General features: G+C 37.4%; 1 protein-coding gene across 1 annotated transcript in view; it reads left to right on the forward strand.

Moving 5' to 3' along the window:
• Positions 1 to 12,780, forward strand: part of MPP4 (membrane protein, palmitoylated 4 (MAGUK p55 subfamily member 4)) — a 40,416-nt gene that overhangs the window by 16,872 nt on the left and 10,764 nt on the right. The window contains 6 exon segments of the mRNA XM_006878381.1: positions 137 to 175; positions 5,654 to 5,668; positions 7,934 to 7,975; positions 8,300 to 8,470; positions 9,894 to 9,933; positions 9,977 to 10,017. Of these exon segments, the coding sequence (XP_006878443.1) occupies positions 137 to 175; positions 5,654 to 5,668; positions 7,934 to 7,975; positions 8,300 to 8,470; positions 9,894 to 9,933; positions 9,977 to 10,017 (348 nt within the window).

Here is a 12,780-nt window from a genome sequence, read left to right on the forward strand (position 1 = left end):
AACAACAACAACAACAAGTGAGCTATAGTTGACTGAGTAACATTCTGTAGAGTGGTCTGAGTTTTAATGGTATAAAACTAGGAGAATTTTGTTTTTCAGTGCTCACACATTTTAAGTTGTATTTTTTCCTTTCTAGAAGATGACATGAAGATTGATGAGAAATGTGTGGAAGCCGGTAACATTTCCTTTTTAAAGATTTGCCACCATCAGAAACATGAAGTATCTGAGAACTTCATGTTTGTTGTTGTTAAGTGCCACTGAGTTGATTCTGATCCACAGGAGCCTGTACAGGCTTTCTGAGAAGTGGCTGATGAGTCTGAACCACCGACCTTGCAGGTCAAGCTGATTTTGCAGTCCAATGCATTAACCCACACCAGGACTTCATGTTTAAATGATCTAAAACAGAGTGGATCCAACAGGCCACAGGCCTTTCCTCTGCAAGAAATGTGTAAAGTGACACCTCCCACATCCTCTGTCTGTGGTTCTGGCACTTGGAGAGAGAAACACAGCTTGAGGAAGGCCTTCAGGGTACCCAACATTTTAAATGGTCTCTGGAAACACTTGGTAACAGACTATAAGATGGTGGAACACCTGCAAATCACTGTGCTCTTTGTGTTGTTGAACCTGGAGAGGGGAGTCTTGGGGGAGTACTCTAGCAATTCAAGGAGCTCACGAGCTGGTTGTGGAAGGGATGTGGCAGCAGAGTTCCTGGTCCTAGATGGAGTTCCTGTTGGCCTCGGTGTGATCTATGTTCAGTGCACTCAATCTGGAAATATTTTTGGGGGCCCTTGATGGAGCTGGTTTCAGTGTCTATTAGGGAAGCTGGAAGCCTTGAATCTACTCTTTTGCTCTTTAAATGTATTGTTCATTTCTGAAATTATAATGTTAATCTTTTGGATTTCTAGGGCATTTTTGTATTCTTTCAAATTTTACATTTATTTTGTCTGTTTGTTCTGATAGTATTTTCCTGAATTCTTGCTTTTCCCAATCTTTTGTCAATTGTTATAAGGCACCTAAATATCATTCTTTTCAATTCTTTTTAATACAATTCCATTACCTTTTCTTCTTCACCATGGGTGTGTCTGCTGGGATTTCAAATACTAGTGGCATAGCTTCCAGCATCACAGCAACACACAAGCCACCACAGTATGACAAACTGACAGAAAAGTGGTAGATAATTTTGGTGAGTGGTTCCCAAATCCATCAATTTTAATGTCTCCTATTTTATAACTAGTATTTTAGCAATCCTCTACTCTTGTGAGATTAAATTCATAGATAATAAAACCTACCACACACAAAATTTTTTAAATAATGTTTACATAATACAACCTACCACATTTAAAAAAATTAAAATGCAGAGTTTTTAATGTAATATAAAGGAGAAATGGAAATAGAATATATGTCAAAGTTTAAATGCTTCAGGATGACATTTCTATAATATATAAAGAGCTATTAGATGCTTGGGAACATGGTGGCTTCATGCAATAAGGACCAGACTATGTTGAACATTGTCAGATATAGAGCTGGAAGATGAAATCATATGAATAGTAGTAGAACACTGTCAGATATAATACCAAAAGATGAGCCCCTCAGGTTAGATGGCATTCAAAGTACAAGTGGGAAAGAGCTGCCTCCTCAAAGTTGAGTTAAGCATAATGAAATGGATAGAGCAAAGCTTTCAGGAAGTTCATTTGCTGATAGGACAAAACTAAACTTAAAATAAAGAGAAATACCTGCAAACATTCATCAATATTTGGAATATGGATTGTATGAAGTATGAATCTAGAAATATTTGTTGTTGTTGTTAAGTGCTGCCGAGTTGATGCTGACCCATAGTGACCCTGTATAGGATTTCTGAGGAGCAGCTAGTGATCTTGAACCACTAACCTTATAGTTCAAATGACTTTGCAGTCTGGCACATTAACCTGCAGCACCACACCAGGACTCCAGGAATATTAGAAGTTACAAAAAATGAAATAGAACACATAAAGATAGATATCTTAGGCATTAATGAGCCAAAATGGACTGGTATTGGTCATTTTGAATCTGATAATCATATGGTTTACCATGCTGGGAACAACAAATTCAAGAGGAATGGCATCATATTCATCATCAAAAAGAACATTTCAAGATCTTGAGTGCTGTCTGTGATAGGATAATATCCAGACGCTTACAAGGAAGACCACTTAACACCACTGTTATTCAAATTTACACACCAACCACTGAAGTCAGTGATGATGAAACTGATGAATTCTACCAATTTCTTCAATCTGAAATCGATCAAACATGCAAGCAAGAAGCATTGATAATTACTGGTTATTGGAATGCAAACGTTGGAACAAAAGAGAAAGGATCAGTAGTTGGAAAATATGGCCTTGGGATAGAAATGATGCTAGAGATCACATGATAGAATTTTGCAAGAGTTATTCATTGTGAATACCTTTTTAAAACAACATGAAAGATGATGATACACATGTATCTCCCCAAATAGAATACAAAGGAATCAAATTGACTACATCTTTGAGAAGAGACATTGGAGAAGCTCAATATCATCAGCCAAAATAAGGCCAGGGGTAGACTATAAAACAGACCACCAATTGCTCATATCCAAGTTCAGGCTGAAGCTGAAAAAAATTAAAATAAGTCCATGAGAGCCAAAACATGACCTTGAATATTAGAGACCTGAATTTAGATACCATCTCAAGAACTGATTTGATACATTACACACTCATTACTGAAGGCCAGAAAAGTTGTGGGATGACATCAAACACATTATACGGGAAGAAAACAAGGAGTCATTTCTAAAAAACAGCGAAAAAGAATACAACCAAAATGGATGTCTGAAGAAACTCTGAAACTTTTTCTTGAGTGTAGAGAAGATAAAATGAATGGAAATAATGAGAATGTAAAAGAGTTGAACAGAAATTTTCAAAGGGCCACTCAAGAAGACAAAATCAAGTATTATAATGAAATGTGCAAAGACCTTGAATTAGAAAACAGAAAGGGAAGAATAAACTGAGCATTTTTCAAGTTGAAAGAACTGACGAAAAAATGCAAGCCTTGAGTTTCAATATCTAAAGGATTCCATGGGCAAAATATTGAACGGTGCAGAAAACATCAAAAGAAGATGGATGGGATACACAGAATCACTGTACCAAAAAGACGTAGTCAAGATTCAACCATTTCAAGACGTAGTATATGGTTAGGAACAGATAGTACTGAAAGAAGAAGTTCAAACTGCACTGAGGACATTGATGAAATGCAAGCCTCCAGGAATTGATAGAATACAAATAGAAATCTTTCAACAAACTGATACTATACCGGAAACACTCACTCATCTATGTTAGGAAATTTGGAAGACAGCTACCTGGCCAACCAATTGAAAGAAATCTATATTTGTGCCCATTTCAAAGAGAGGTGACCCAACAGAAGGTGGAAATCATTGAACAATATCACAAGCAAGTAATATTCTGCCTAAGATAATTTTTAAAAAGTTACAACAATACATTGACATGGAACTGCTTGAAATGCAAGCCAGATTTAGAGGAAGATGTGAAACTAGGAATAGCATTGCTGACATCAGACGGATCTTGTCTGAAAGCAGAGAATACCAGAAACATGTTTACTTGTGCTTTATTGATTATGCAAAAACTTTTGACTGTGTGAATCATGACAAACTATGGATAACATTGCTAAGAATGCATATTCCAGAGCACTTAGCTGTGCTCCTGAGGAACCTGTACATAGACAACAGGCAGTTGTTTGAACAGAACCAAGGGGATATTGAATGAATTTAAAATTAGGAAAGGTGTACCCCAGGGTTGTATCTTTTATGCTGAGCAAATAACCTGAAAAGCTGCAGAGAAGAATGTGGCATCAGGATGGGAGGAAGGCTCATTAGCAACCTTTGCTATGCAGATGATACAATCTTGCTTGCTGATTGTATATGCAGATGATAAAGTCTTGCTTGCAAAAAGAACTTAAAATACTTGCTGATGAAGATCAAAGTAGCACCTCAATATAAATGAAACAAAAATCCTCACAACTGGACAAATCAATAATATCATTATAAATGGAGAAGAGCTTGAAGTTGTCAAACACTTCATTTTACTTGTATCCACAATCAACACTCACAGACGCAGCAGTCAAGAAATCAAACGATGTATTGTATTAGGCGAAACTTGCTGTACAAGACCTCTTTAAATTGTTCAAGAGCAAAGATACCAGTTTGAGGACTAAGGTATGCCTGATCCAAGCCATGATAGTTTCAGTTGCTTCATATGCATGTAAAGTTAGACAATGAATAAGGAAGACCTTATAAGAATTAATGCATTTCTCCCTTGGAGCAGCTGGTAGATTCAAACTGCTGACCTTGTGGTTAGCAGTCCAATGTGTAAACCCTAGCTTTTTTAACTGACAGCTGAAGTTCTACTTTTTCTTAACCTCCATGAGTTTCTCCAAGGGATGGGTCTTCTATTTAATTAGAAATATTTAGAAAGGAAAAAACAGAGAACATGATAACTGTTTCAAGAAAACATTTCAGTTTGTATTCCGTTTCACTCTCCTTCCAAGGTCCTGTGTGCATTAACTAGACCCTGTGAAAGGAGAGGAGCAAGGACATTCCAGCTTGAGGCTACTGTAGCGCCTCCACCCCAGCGCCCTCCACCTCCACCGTGGGGCTGCAGCAATATGATTCTCTGGGAAAGGAGAGAGAAAGCGCAAATCAGTGGCCTTCAAGACTCACTTTGTGTGAACCAAGTAGAGAGGAGAGAGAGATAAAAAGCCTTCTTGGATAGTCTTTGGAGTCTCTGGGAGGTGTAAACACTTGCCACCCTCAGCTGCTAAGAAGAAAGTTGGATATTCCAGTTCATCCAGAGGCACCTCTGGAGGTCTGCTTCCGGAACATCAGACCCTGAAAATCCTATGGAACACTATTCTACAGTTCTATGTTGCTACACATGCTGTCACTAGGAATCAGGGTTGATCCCACAACAGCTGCAGGATTTTTGCTTGTTTTTATTTCTTGATGAAGTTGATAGTACATCTATAATATTTCATAACCAATTAGTTATTCCATGCATGTTAAAAGAATCACAATTAAAATTTTTATTTTATGTACAAAGTGTTGGTATTGGTTTTGTTGGGTAGATATGTCTTGGGTAATCCATTAAAGATGATCACTTAGTTCAATTTCAAGTCTATATCCTTGTGTACTGATGGAAGAACTGGCAGCACATGTTGAGGCTGGATTTCTGTATCAGACCCTGCTGATTTGAGCACACTCGGCAAGAGCAGGAACCCTGGCCACATTTTCGAGGGTGACTCCAGTACAATTGCTGGTGACCCATCTTGCTTTGAGGAACACACCACAGCAAAAGGCAACAACTGTGGTTTTGTTTGGTTTTGGAGAGTTTTTCAGGCAACTCATAGAAAAAGTTATTTTTCCCAAACAAGAGAGTCAGGTCAAATGAGAGTTTCTGAGTCCTCATTGTATATTGTTCCCTTGCCTGGCTAAGCCTCATCCAAGTTACAATTTCTGTTAGTAATGGCATAATGTTTCACTTTGGTCATTTGCCTTTATTTGATGGCTAACTTAAATTTCTCAATGACTGAACTTTTCCATGTCTGTTTCTGCACTTACTTAAATATCCAGAGGAACTTTAAGAAGGTATTCCTCTTTATATCCCGAGCAAGCCAAACAAAGCTATGTTTAAGGTGTTTCAGTGCCTCAAATTGATCATTGACAGATACCATATTTAAAAAGTTAAATAAATGATTATTGAATGCTATAGAAAATATTTTTCAATGAGCAAGAAAGCAATTAAGCTTTTATAAATACAGTGAAAACTGTGAGAGTAAGAACTTGATGGGAACTGCTTTGTTTTTCTGGGTCTCATAAGTTTTCCACATTGGACAGTGTACAGTCCTACTGCTTTTATGTCATTCTCTATAGTGGAGACTAAGGATTTTTTTTCTCCTACAGATTTCCACATTATAAAGATTTCAGCCTTTGCAAGTTTCATTCTATATTCCTAAATAAAATTTTTCTTTAACTTTACTAGTGTATTTTTATGAGAAAAATGGTATTACTTGTCAAAAACTAGAATGGATATCCATGTGTTTTTTTGTGTTCTAAAATGTATGTTCAGAAACAAAAACAAAGGTTAAGGGAAAAGGGGCAGTGTGTGTCAGTCCATTTCATGAACAGATGCTTTTTATATATTTTAGTGATCAAAACAGAGTGTGGTATAAGTAAAAAAGAATATAGCTAAAAAATAATTTTAAGATGACATTTTTATAAGATTTTTTTCTCCCTGGAGTTTATAGTAATTATTCTGAGTCCCATATTGCTTGTCGTACATGAAAATCCTAATACTCTGTTATGAGTAAAGAGGTTTATTGAGGAATAGATACAGCTTGAACCGGGGAACAGAGTCCACAGCGTTTATGTAGACAAGTGGGGAAGGGAGTCCATGACCACAGCCATGGGAGGCGGGGAGATCCCGCATACTTACAATACAACAAGTCAAAATTCATACGGTTAGCTAATCCACCCTCTAACACAGACTTCCTGGAACCAACCCCACAAGTAATTCTCTGAAATATCTGCCTATGCATAGTTTCTGGGACATGCTGTGTAAGCACTTTCCCAAGACCACCCTAGTAAACATTTCTTCACAAACTACATCCTTGCTTCCTTCATTGTTTGCTGAGAGGGGTTTAAAGTTTTGTAAGAAGTTGACAAGACTCCAAATGATAGACTTCATTTTTAGGGAAGGCAGAAAAAGGACAGTCTAAAGTTTAACTAAAAAAAATTGAATAAATCAATAAAAGAAAAAGAAACAACAAAACAACCCAAAAAGTGGATCCCTGATCAGATCCAGGTCATTAATGTTCAATCTGCCAAGCACCTCCATTTTAAAGTGCTCTCCTCACACAGGCTCCAGATTTTCTGGGTACTTTCCTGGTTTTTGTCTTTCAGGACAATCAGAAACAGTTGGCAGCCATAGAGCAAATACTAATTCTATTCAGAATGAATTATCTTATAAGAAAGGAAATAAAAACTCATATATAGTAAAAAGATTATAGAACCTATTAGAAAATGCTATCTGCAAGTTAAAACCAAAGCAAATTTGCTGTTTTTAAAATAAAAGTGTATACTCAGTCTTTGTTTTTATGATGACTCAATATTTTAGCTATATCTTTAAATAACCTTAAAATAACTTTATACTTTCATATTGTTTTGTTGATTTTAAGCACCATGAGTCAGTATACAGTTATAATAACCCTGAATTGTATTTCCAACAAGCTGCTGGTGGGTTTGAACTGCCAACCTTTTAGTTCATAGTCCAGTGCTGATCCTACAGCACCATACCAGGAGTCCTCAAACATATTATTATTAAGTGCCGTCGAGTCAGTTCTGACCCTTAGTGATCCTGTGTAGGATTTCCGAAGAGCAGCTGGTGATCTTGAACTGCCAACCCTGCTATTCAAATCTACTTTGCAGTCCAGTGCATTAACCCAAAGTGCCACACCAAGGTCCTCAATTATATTTTGTTTGTTGTTGTTGTTAAGTGCTGTCGAGTTGGTTCCGACCCATACCAACCCTGTATAGGGTTTCCGAGAAGCAGCTGGTGAGCTTGAACCGCTGACCTTGGCTTTGCAGTCTGGCACATTAACCCACAGCACCACACCAGGACACCTCAATTATACTCGATAGGTAAAATTCCAAAGTACCTCTATTTAACTAGGTACATGTAAATAATAGGATGGGAAGTGGTCAAAATACTTCTTCCTCATTTACAAATTTGTCTGTGCTGCCATCTACTGAGATAGGTTGCTTCAGAAGTTGAAGCTAATTTAATGCATCCATTCTAACTAAACTTCTCTTCTCCCTCTACATATTCTGATCTGATTGTTCTCTGTGTTCCAGACAAGGAAGAATTTGTTGGCTATGGTCAGAAGTTATTTATTGGTAGGTGATGATTAATTAGAGTTGTTTATTTGGGGCTCATCTCTTTCAAAAAATGTACAGTCATGAGGCAATGGCCCTTGTTTAATTAATCACTATATACCCAGCTCCAGGTATACTGCCTGGCACATAGTAGGTGCTTGATGGGCATTTAGTTACTTTTCCTTCATATTGTTTCCTGTCTTCTAACTTCAGACAGACTTGACTATATTAATCAACACTGTAGGATCACAATCATTGTGTGTTTCATCAGATATGAAGCAAACAGTAAGCTCCCTTGTCTTAGATCTTATCTTCTGTGTGTTTACACCCTACTCCCACCTCAAGCTGGTTTCCGCCCCAGCATGCACCTTTGTCGCTGGAAGTCTCATCTACATCATATGCATGCCAGTGTGTGCTGTACCCCTAGCTGCTACAGCGCGGTGGGTGCCCCTTATGAGGAGGTGGTGTGGTATCAGCGAAGCCCTCCAGACAAGCACCGCCTAATAGTGCTCGTGGGTACGTCTCCCATATAATTGCTTGCCTTACCCATGGGGAGATTTCCTTCTAGATTCATTAACCTTGCATTGGAGTAGTAAGAGCAGAATTTCTTTAAGGATCCCCATAAAAACACTATCTTGTTTTAATAAAGCCTAAATTGTATGCTTATAAATAAAACTTTATTGTATAATGCTTTGTCTACAATTGTATGTGGTATCCCATGGTGCACATGAACTTGTATCATGTTATATTATGATGAAGTTATAAATTAGACGTCTTTGGCTATTTAAAATTTGTTATATATGCTTAGAAGAGTGTTTCCCAAAATCAGATCACTAGTCTGTACTAAAAGAAAACTTCTTAAGGTCCATTTTAAGAAGTTTGTCACCACCCTATTTATAAAAATAGCTAATATCTTCTGAACTGTATCTTTGGTGCTAATGAACAGAGCAAAAAATGCTGGGGTGGTCGACTCTGGAGACGTAGATATCTGCAATACTGGTCCCTATAGCAGTTGCAATTGGTATCTATGGTCCTCCTCTCTATCTACCCCAGGTGGATCAGAGCTGGCCTTGTAGAGCAGAGTAGCATGTTCTACATAATTTGCAGGGTCCAAAGCAAAATGAAAATACAAGAATTCTTTGTTCAAATATTAAGAACTTCAAGCTAACAATAACAGGGTATTAAATCAAGTGTGAGACCCTTGTAAGCATGACTCTTTGAGACTGTACATTGTATATGGCTATGAAGTCAGTCCTGCTTCAGTTGGACACAGAGGTGCTAACTCAAGCTGTCAGAAAATGTGCTGCCTTAATTCTCTGAGTCATTACAGTCACTGAGGCTGATTTTGGGGTTGTGACATGATAGAAATTTCATCTGAAGAAGAAAGTCAGGTTATTTTAGATTATCTGCACTGAAATGAAACAAGAAAATTCCCAGTGCCAATTATTAGATAAAATTTCCTGGAATTATGTTGTTTTTGTTGTTGCTGTTAAGTGCCGTCGAGTTGGTTTCAAATCATAGTGACTGTAGATAGCATTTCTGAGAAACACCTGGTAAGTTTGAATGGCTGATCCTGTGGTTCGCAATCTAATGATCTTGGACAGATAGGCTCTTGTAATTCCCTACCTCATTTGTGAGAGTTGAAAACATGTGAGTTACCTCGCTAGCCACAAGGAAAATTCCCAAGAGCATTTTGGAGTTGTTCCAATTTGTGAGAAGAGGAGTGATGTAATTTCCCTAACAACATTTGCTCTCAAGTGTCTAATTCTTCAATAAAATACTGATGACTTCATCACCACATGCATATTTATTCACATCTGAGGCTTTCTGCTCCCGTAAAGATTTACAGCCTCGGAAACCCTGTACAGGGTCACTGTGAGTAGGAACCGACTCCACGGCATGTAACCAATGGTTTCTATATGTGACTTTTTGTGTTTAGGACCTTCGGGAGTCGGAGTCAATGAACTGAGAGGCTTTACAGATAGGATCATTAGCTTTACATTCAACAAATCCTACACTCGATATTGAACTTAATCCCAACCATTTTCAAAGTACTGTGCCACGTATGTTTAATTTTTCTTTGATAGCAATTCATGTTTCTAAAAACTTTCCTTGCCTCTGACGATGTAATGATCTAACTTACCCATTTCGTACTATTTTGTTGTAAAAATAGAAGACACAAAGAATAGTCCTTAAGTATTTCTAATTATATTTATTTTAATAAAGAGAATTGATTAGCCAATTAAGTTTTTAAAAAGGTGAGTCTTTTTTTCCATTTCTTGGTGATCACATAGATGACCTTTCAGGAAAATTACTATTTAGTGATAATAGTTAACATGCATGCATTCCAACTGCTTTACAGGCAGTGTGCTTGGTTTTGAAAATGCCTTGTCCTATTTATTTTTTGATTCAGCTGAAGCTGAAAAAAAAATTAAAAGTCCACAAGAGCCAAAATATAACCTTGAATATGTTGTTGTTGTTGTCAGGTGCTGTCAAGTTAGTTCTGATTCATGATGACCCTGTACACAACAGAATAAAACACTGCCTGGTTCTGGGTCATCCTCACAATCGTTGTTATCTTTGGGCACATTGCTGCTGCTGCCACTGTGCCAATCCATCTCAGTAGGGATTTTTTTTTTATTTTTTATTTTTATCTTTTGCCAAGGACTGGTCCCTCCTGGCTGTTCACAATCCTGACTTCTAAGGAGCATTCTGGTTGTACTTCTTTAACACAGATTGGTTTGTTCTTCTGGCAGTCCATGGTACTTCTAATACTCTTCTCCAATACTATAACACAAATGCATCAATTTTTCTATGGCCTTCCATATTCATTGTCCAACTTTCAAATGCATATGAAGCTACTGAAAATACCATGGCTTGAGTCAGGTGCATCATAATCCTCAAACTGATATCTTTCCTTTCAGACACTTTCAAGAGGTCTTTTGCAGCAGATTTGCCTAATGTAATATGTCATTTGATTTCTTCCATGAGTGTTGTTGTTGATTTTTTAACTTTTTTATTGTGAATTGAGTGACACTTTACAGATAGCTTTACATTCAACAAATCCTACACTCAATATAAACATACATCTCAATGTTTACAATCCCATCCATGCAATAACAGTTATCCGGCTCCCTCCCTGTGCTTCCTCTTTGTACTCTACTCACCTTCCTATCCCTTCTCAACTTTGTCCTTAGGAAAATGGTGCCCTTTTGATTTGGAATGAGTGACCATTCCATGGTGAGCATATCTTACTCGTGTTGTTGTCCCCACTATAAACCTGTCTACTGTCTGGCTGAAAATTGGGTCATGAGGATAAGTTCATCTCCAGATCTGAAGGGTATTTGAGAGCCATAGTCTCAGGTTCCTCCGATCTCTTTCTGACCAGTAAATCCGGTTTTTAAAAATTATTTTTTATTAAATAATTTTGAGTTTTCCCCATATTTTCTCCCACTCTATCTGGGACCCTCTACTGTGATACCTTTTAGGACAGTTGGTAGTAGTAGTGGGACACTGTCTAGTTCCTCGGGTCTAAGAGTTGTGGAGACTGATGTTCACATGTTCCATTAGTCCATTGAACTAATTGATTTCAAGTATCTTAAATTATTTTTTTTATAAAAGCTTTTACTGTATATTGAGTGAGTGAATGTTTTACTGTATATTGAGTCTTCCATGAGTATTGATAGTGGATCCAAGTAAACTGAAATCTTTCTCCATTTATCATGATGTTATTTATTGGTCCAGTGGTGAGGATTTTTGTTTTCTTTACAGTGAGGTACAACACATATTGAAAGCTACGGTCTTTGATATTCATCAATAAGTGTTTTAAATCCTCTTCACTTTCAGCAAGCAAGGTTGTATAATCTATATATTGCAGGTTGTTAATGAGTCGTCATCCAATTTTGATGCCATGTTCTTCTTAATATAATCTATTTCTCAGATTATTTGCTCAGCATACATATTCAATAAGTGTGGTGAAAGGCATCACACTTCCTGATTTTAAATCACTAAGTGTCCCTATGTTCTGTTCGAACAACTGCTTCTTGGTCTATGTACAGGCTCCTCATGAGCACAATTAAGTGTTCTGGAATATCCATTCTTCACAATGCTATCCATAGCTTGTTATGTTCCACACAGTTGAAAGCCTTTGCATAGTCAATAAAGCACAGACAAACATCTTTCTGGTATTCTCTGCTTTCAGCCACGATCCATGTGATACCAGTAATGATATCCCTCATTCCATGTCCTTCTGAATCCAGCTTGAACCTCTGGCAGTTTCCTGTCAATGTACTATTGCAGCCATTTTTAAATTATCTTTAGCAAAATTTTACTCGCATGTGATATTAATGATATTGTCTAAGGTTTTCCACATTCCATTGGGTCACCTCTCTTTGGAATGGTCACAAATATGGATCTCTTCCAATCAGCTAACTTAGTAGCTGTCTTCCATATTTCCTCGAATAGATGAGTGAGTGCCTCCAGTTTTGCATCAGTTTGCTGAAAGATTTCAATTTGTATTACATCAATTCCTGGAGCCTTGTTCTTTGTCAATGCCTTCAGTGCACCTTGGACTTCTTCCTTCAGTATCATTGGTTCTTGATCATATGATACCTCTTGAAATGGTTGAACATCAACCATTTCTTTCTGGTACAGTGACTCTGTGTATTCCTTCCATCTTCTTTAGATGCATTGTGTATCATTTAATATTTTGCCCATAGAATCCTTCAATATTGCAAGCGGAGGCTTGAATTTGTTCTTCAGTCCTTTCAGCTTGAGAAATGCTAAGTGTGTTCTTCCATTTTGGTTTTCTAACTCCAGGTCTTTGT

Source organism: Chrysochloris asiatica, unplaced genomic scaffold (assembly GCF_000296735.1).
Source record: "Chrysochloris asiatica unplaced genomic scaffold, ChrAsi1.0 scaffold00045, whole genome shotgun sequence".
Taxonomy (NCBI): Eukaryota; Metazoa; Chordata; class Mammalia; order Afrosoricida; family Chrysochloridae; genus Chrysochloris; species Chrysochloris asiatica.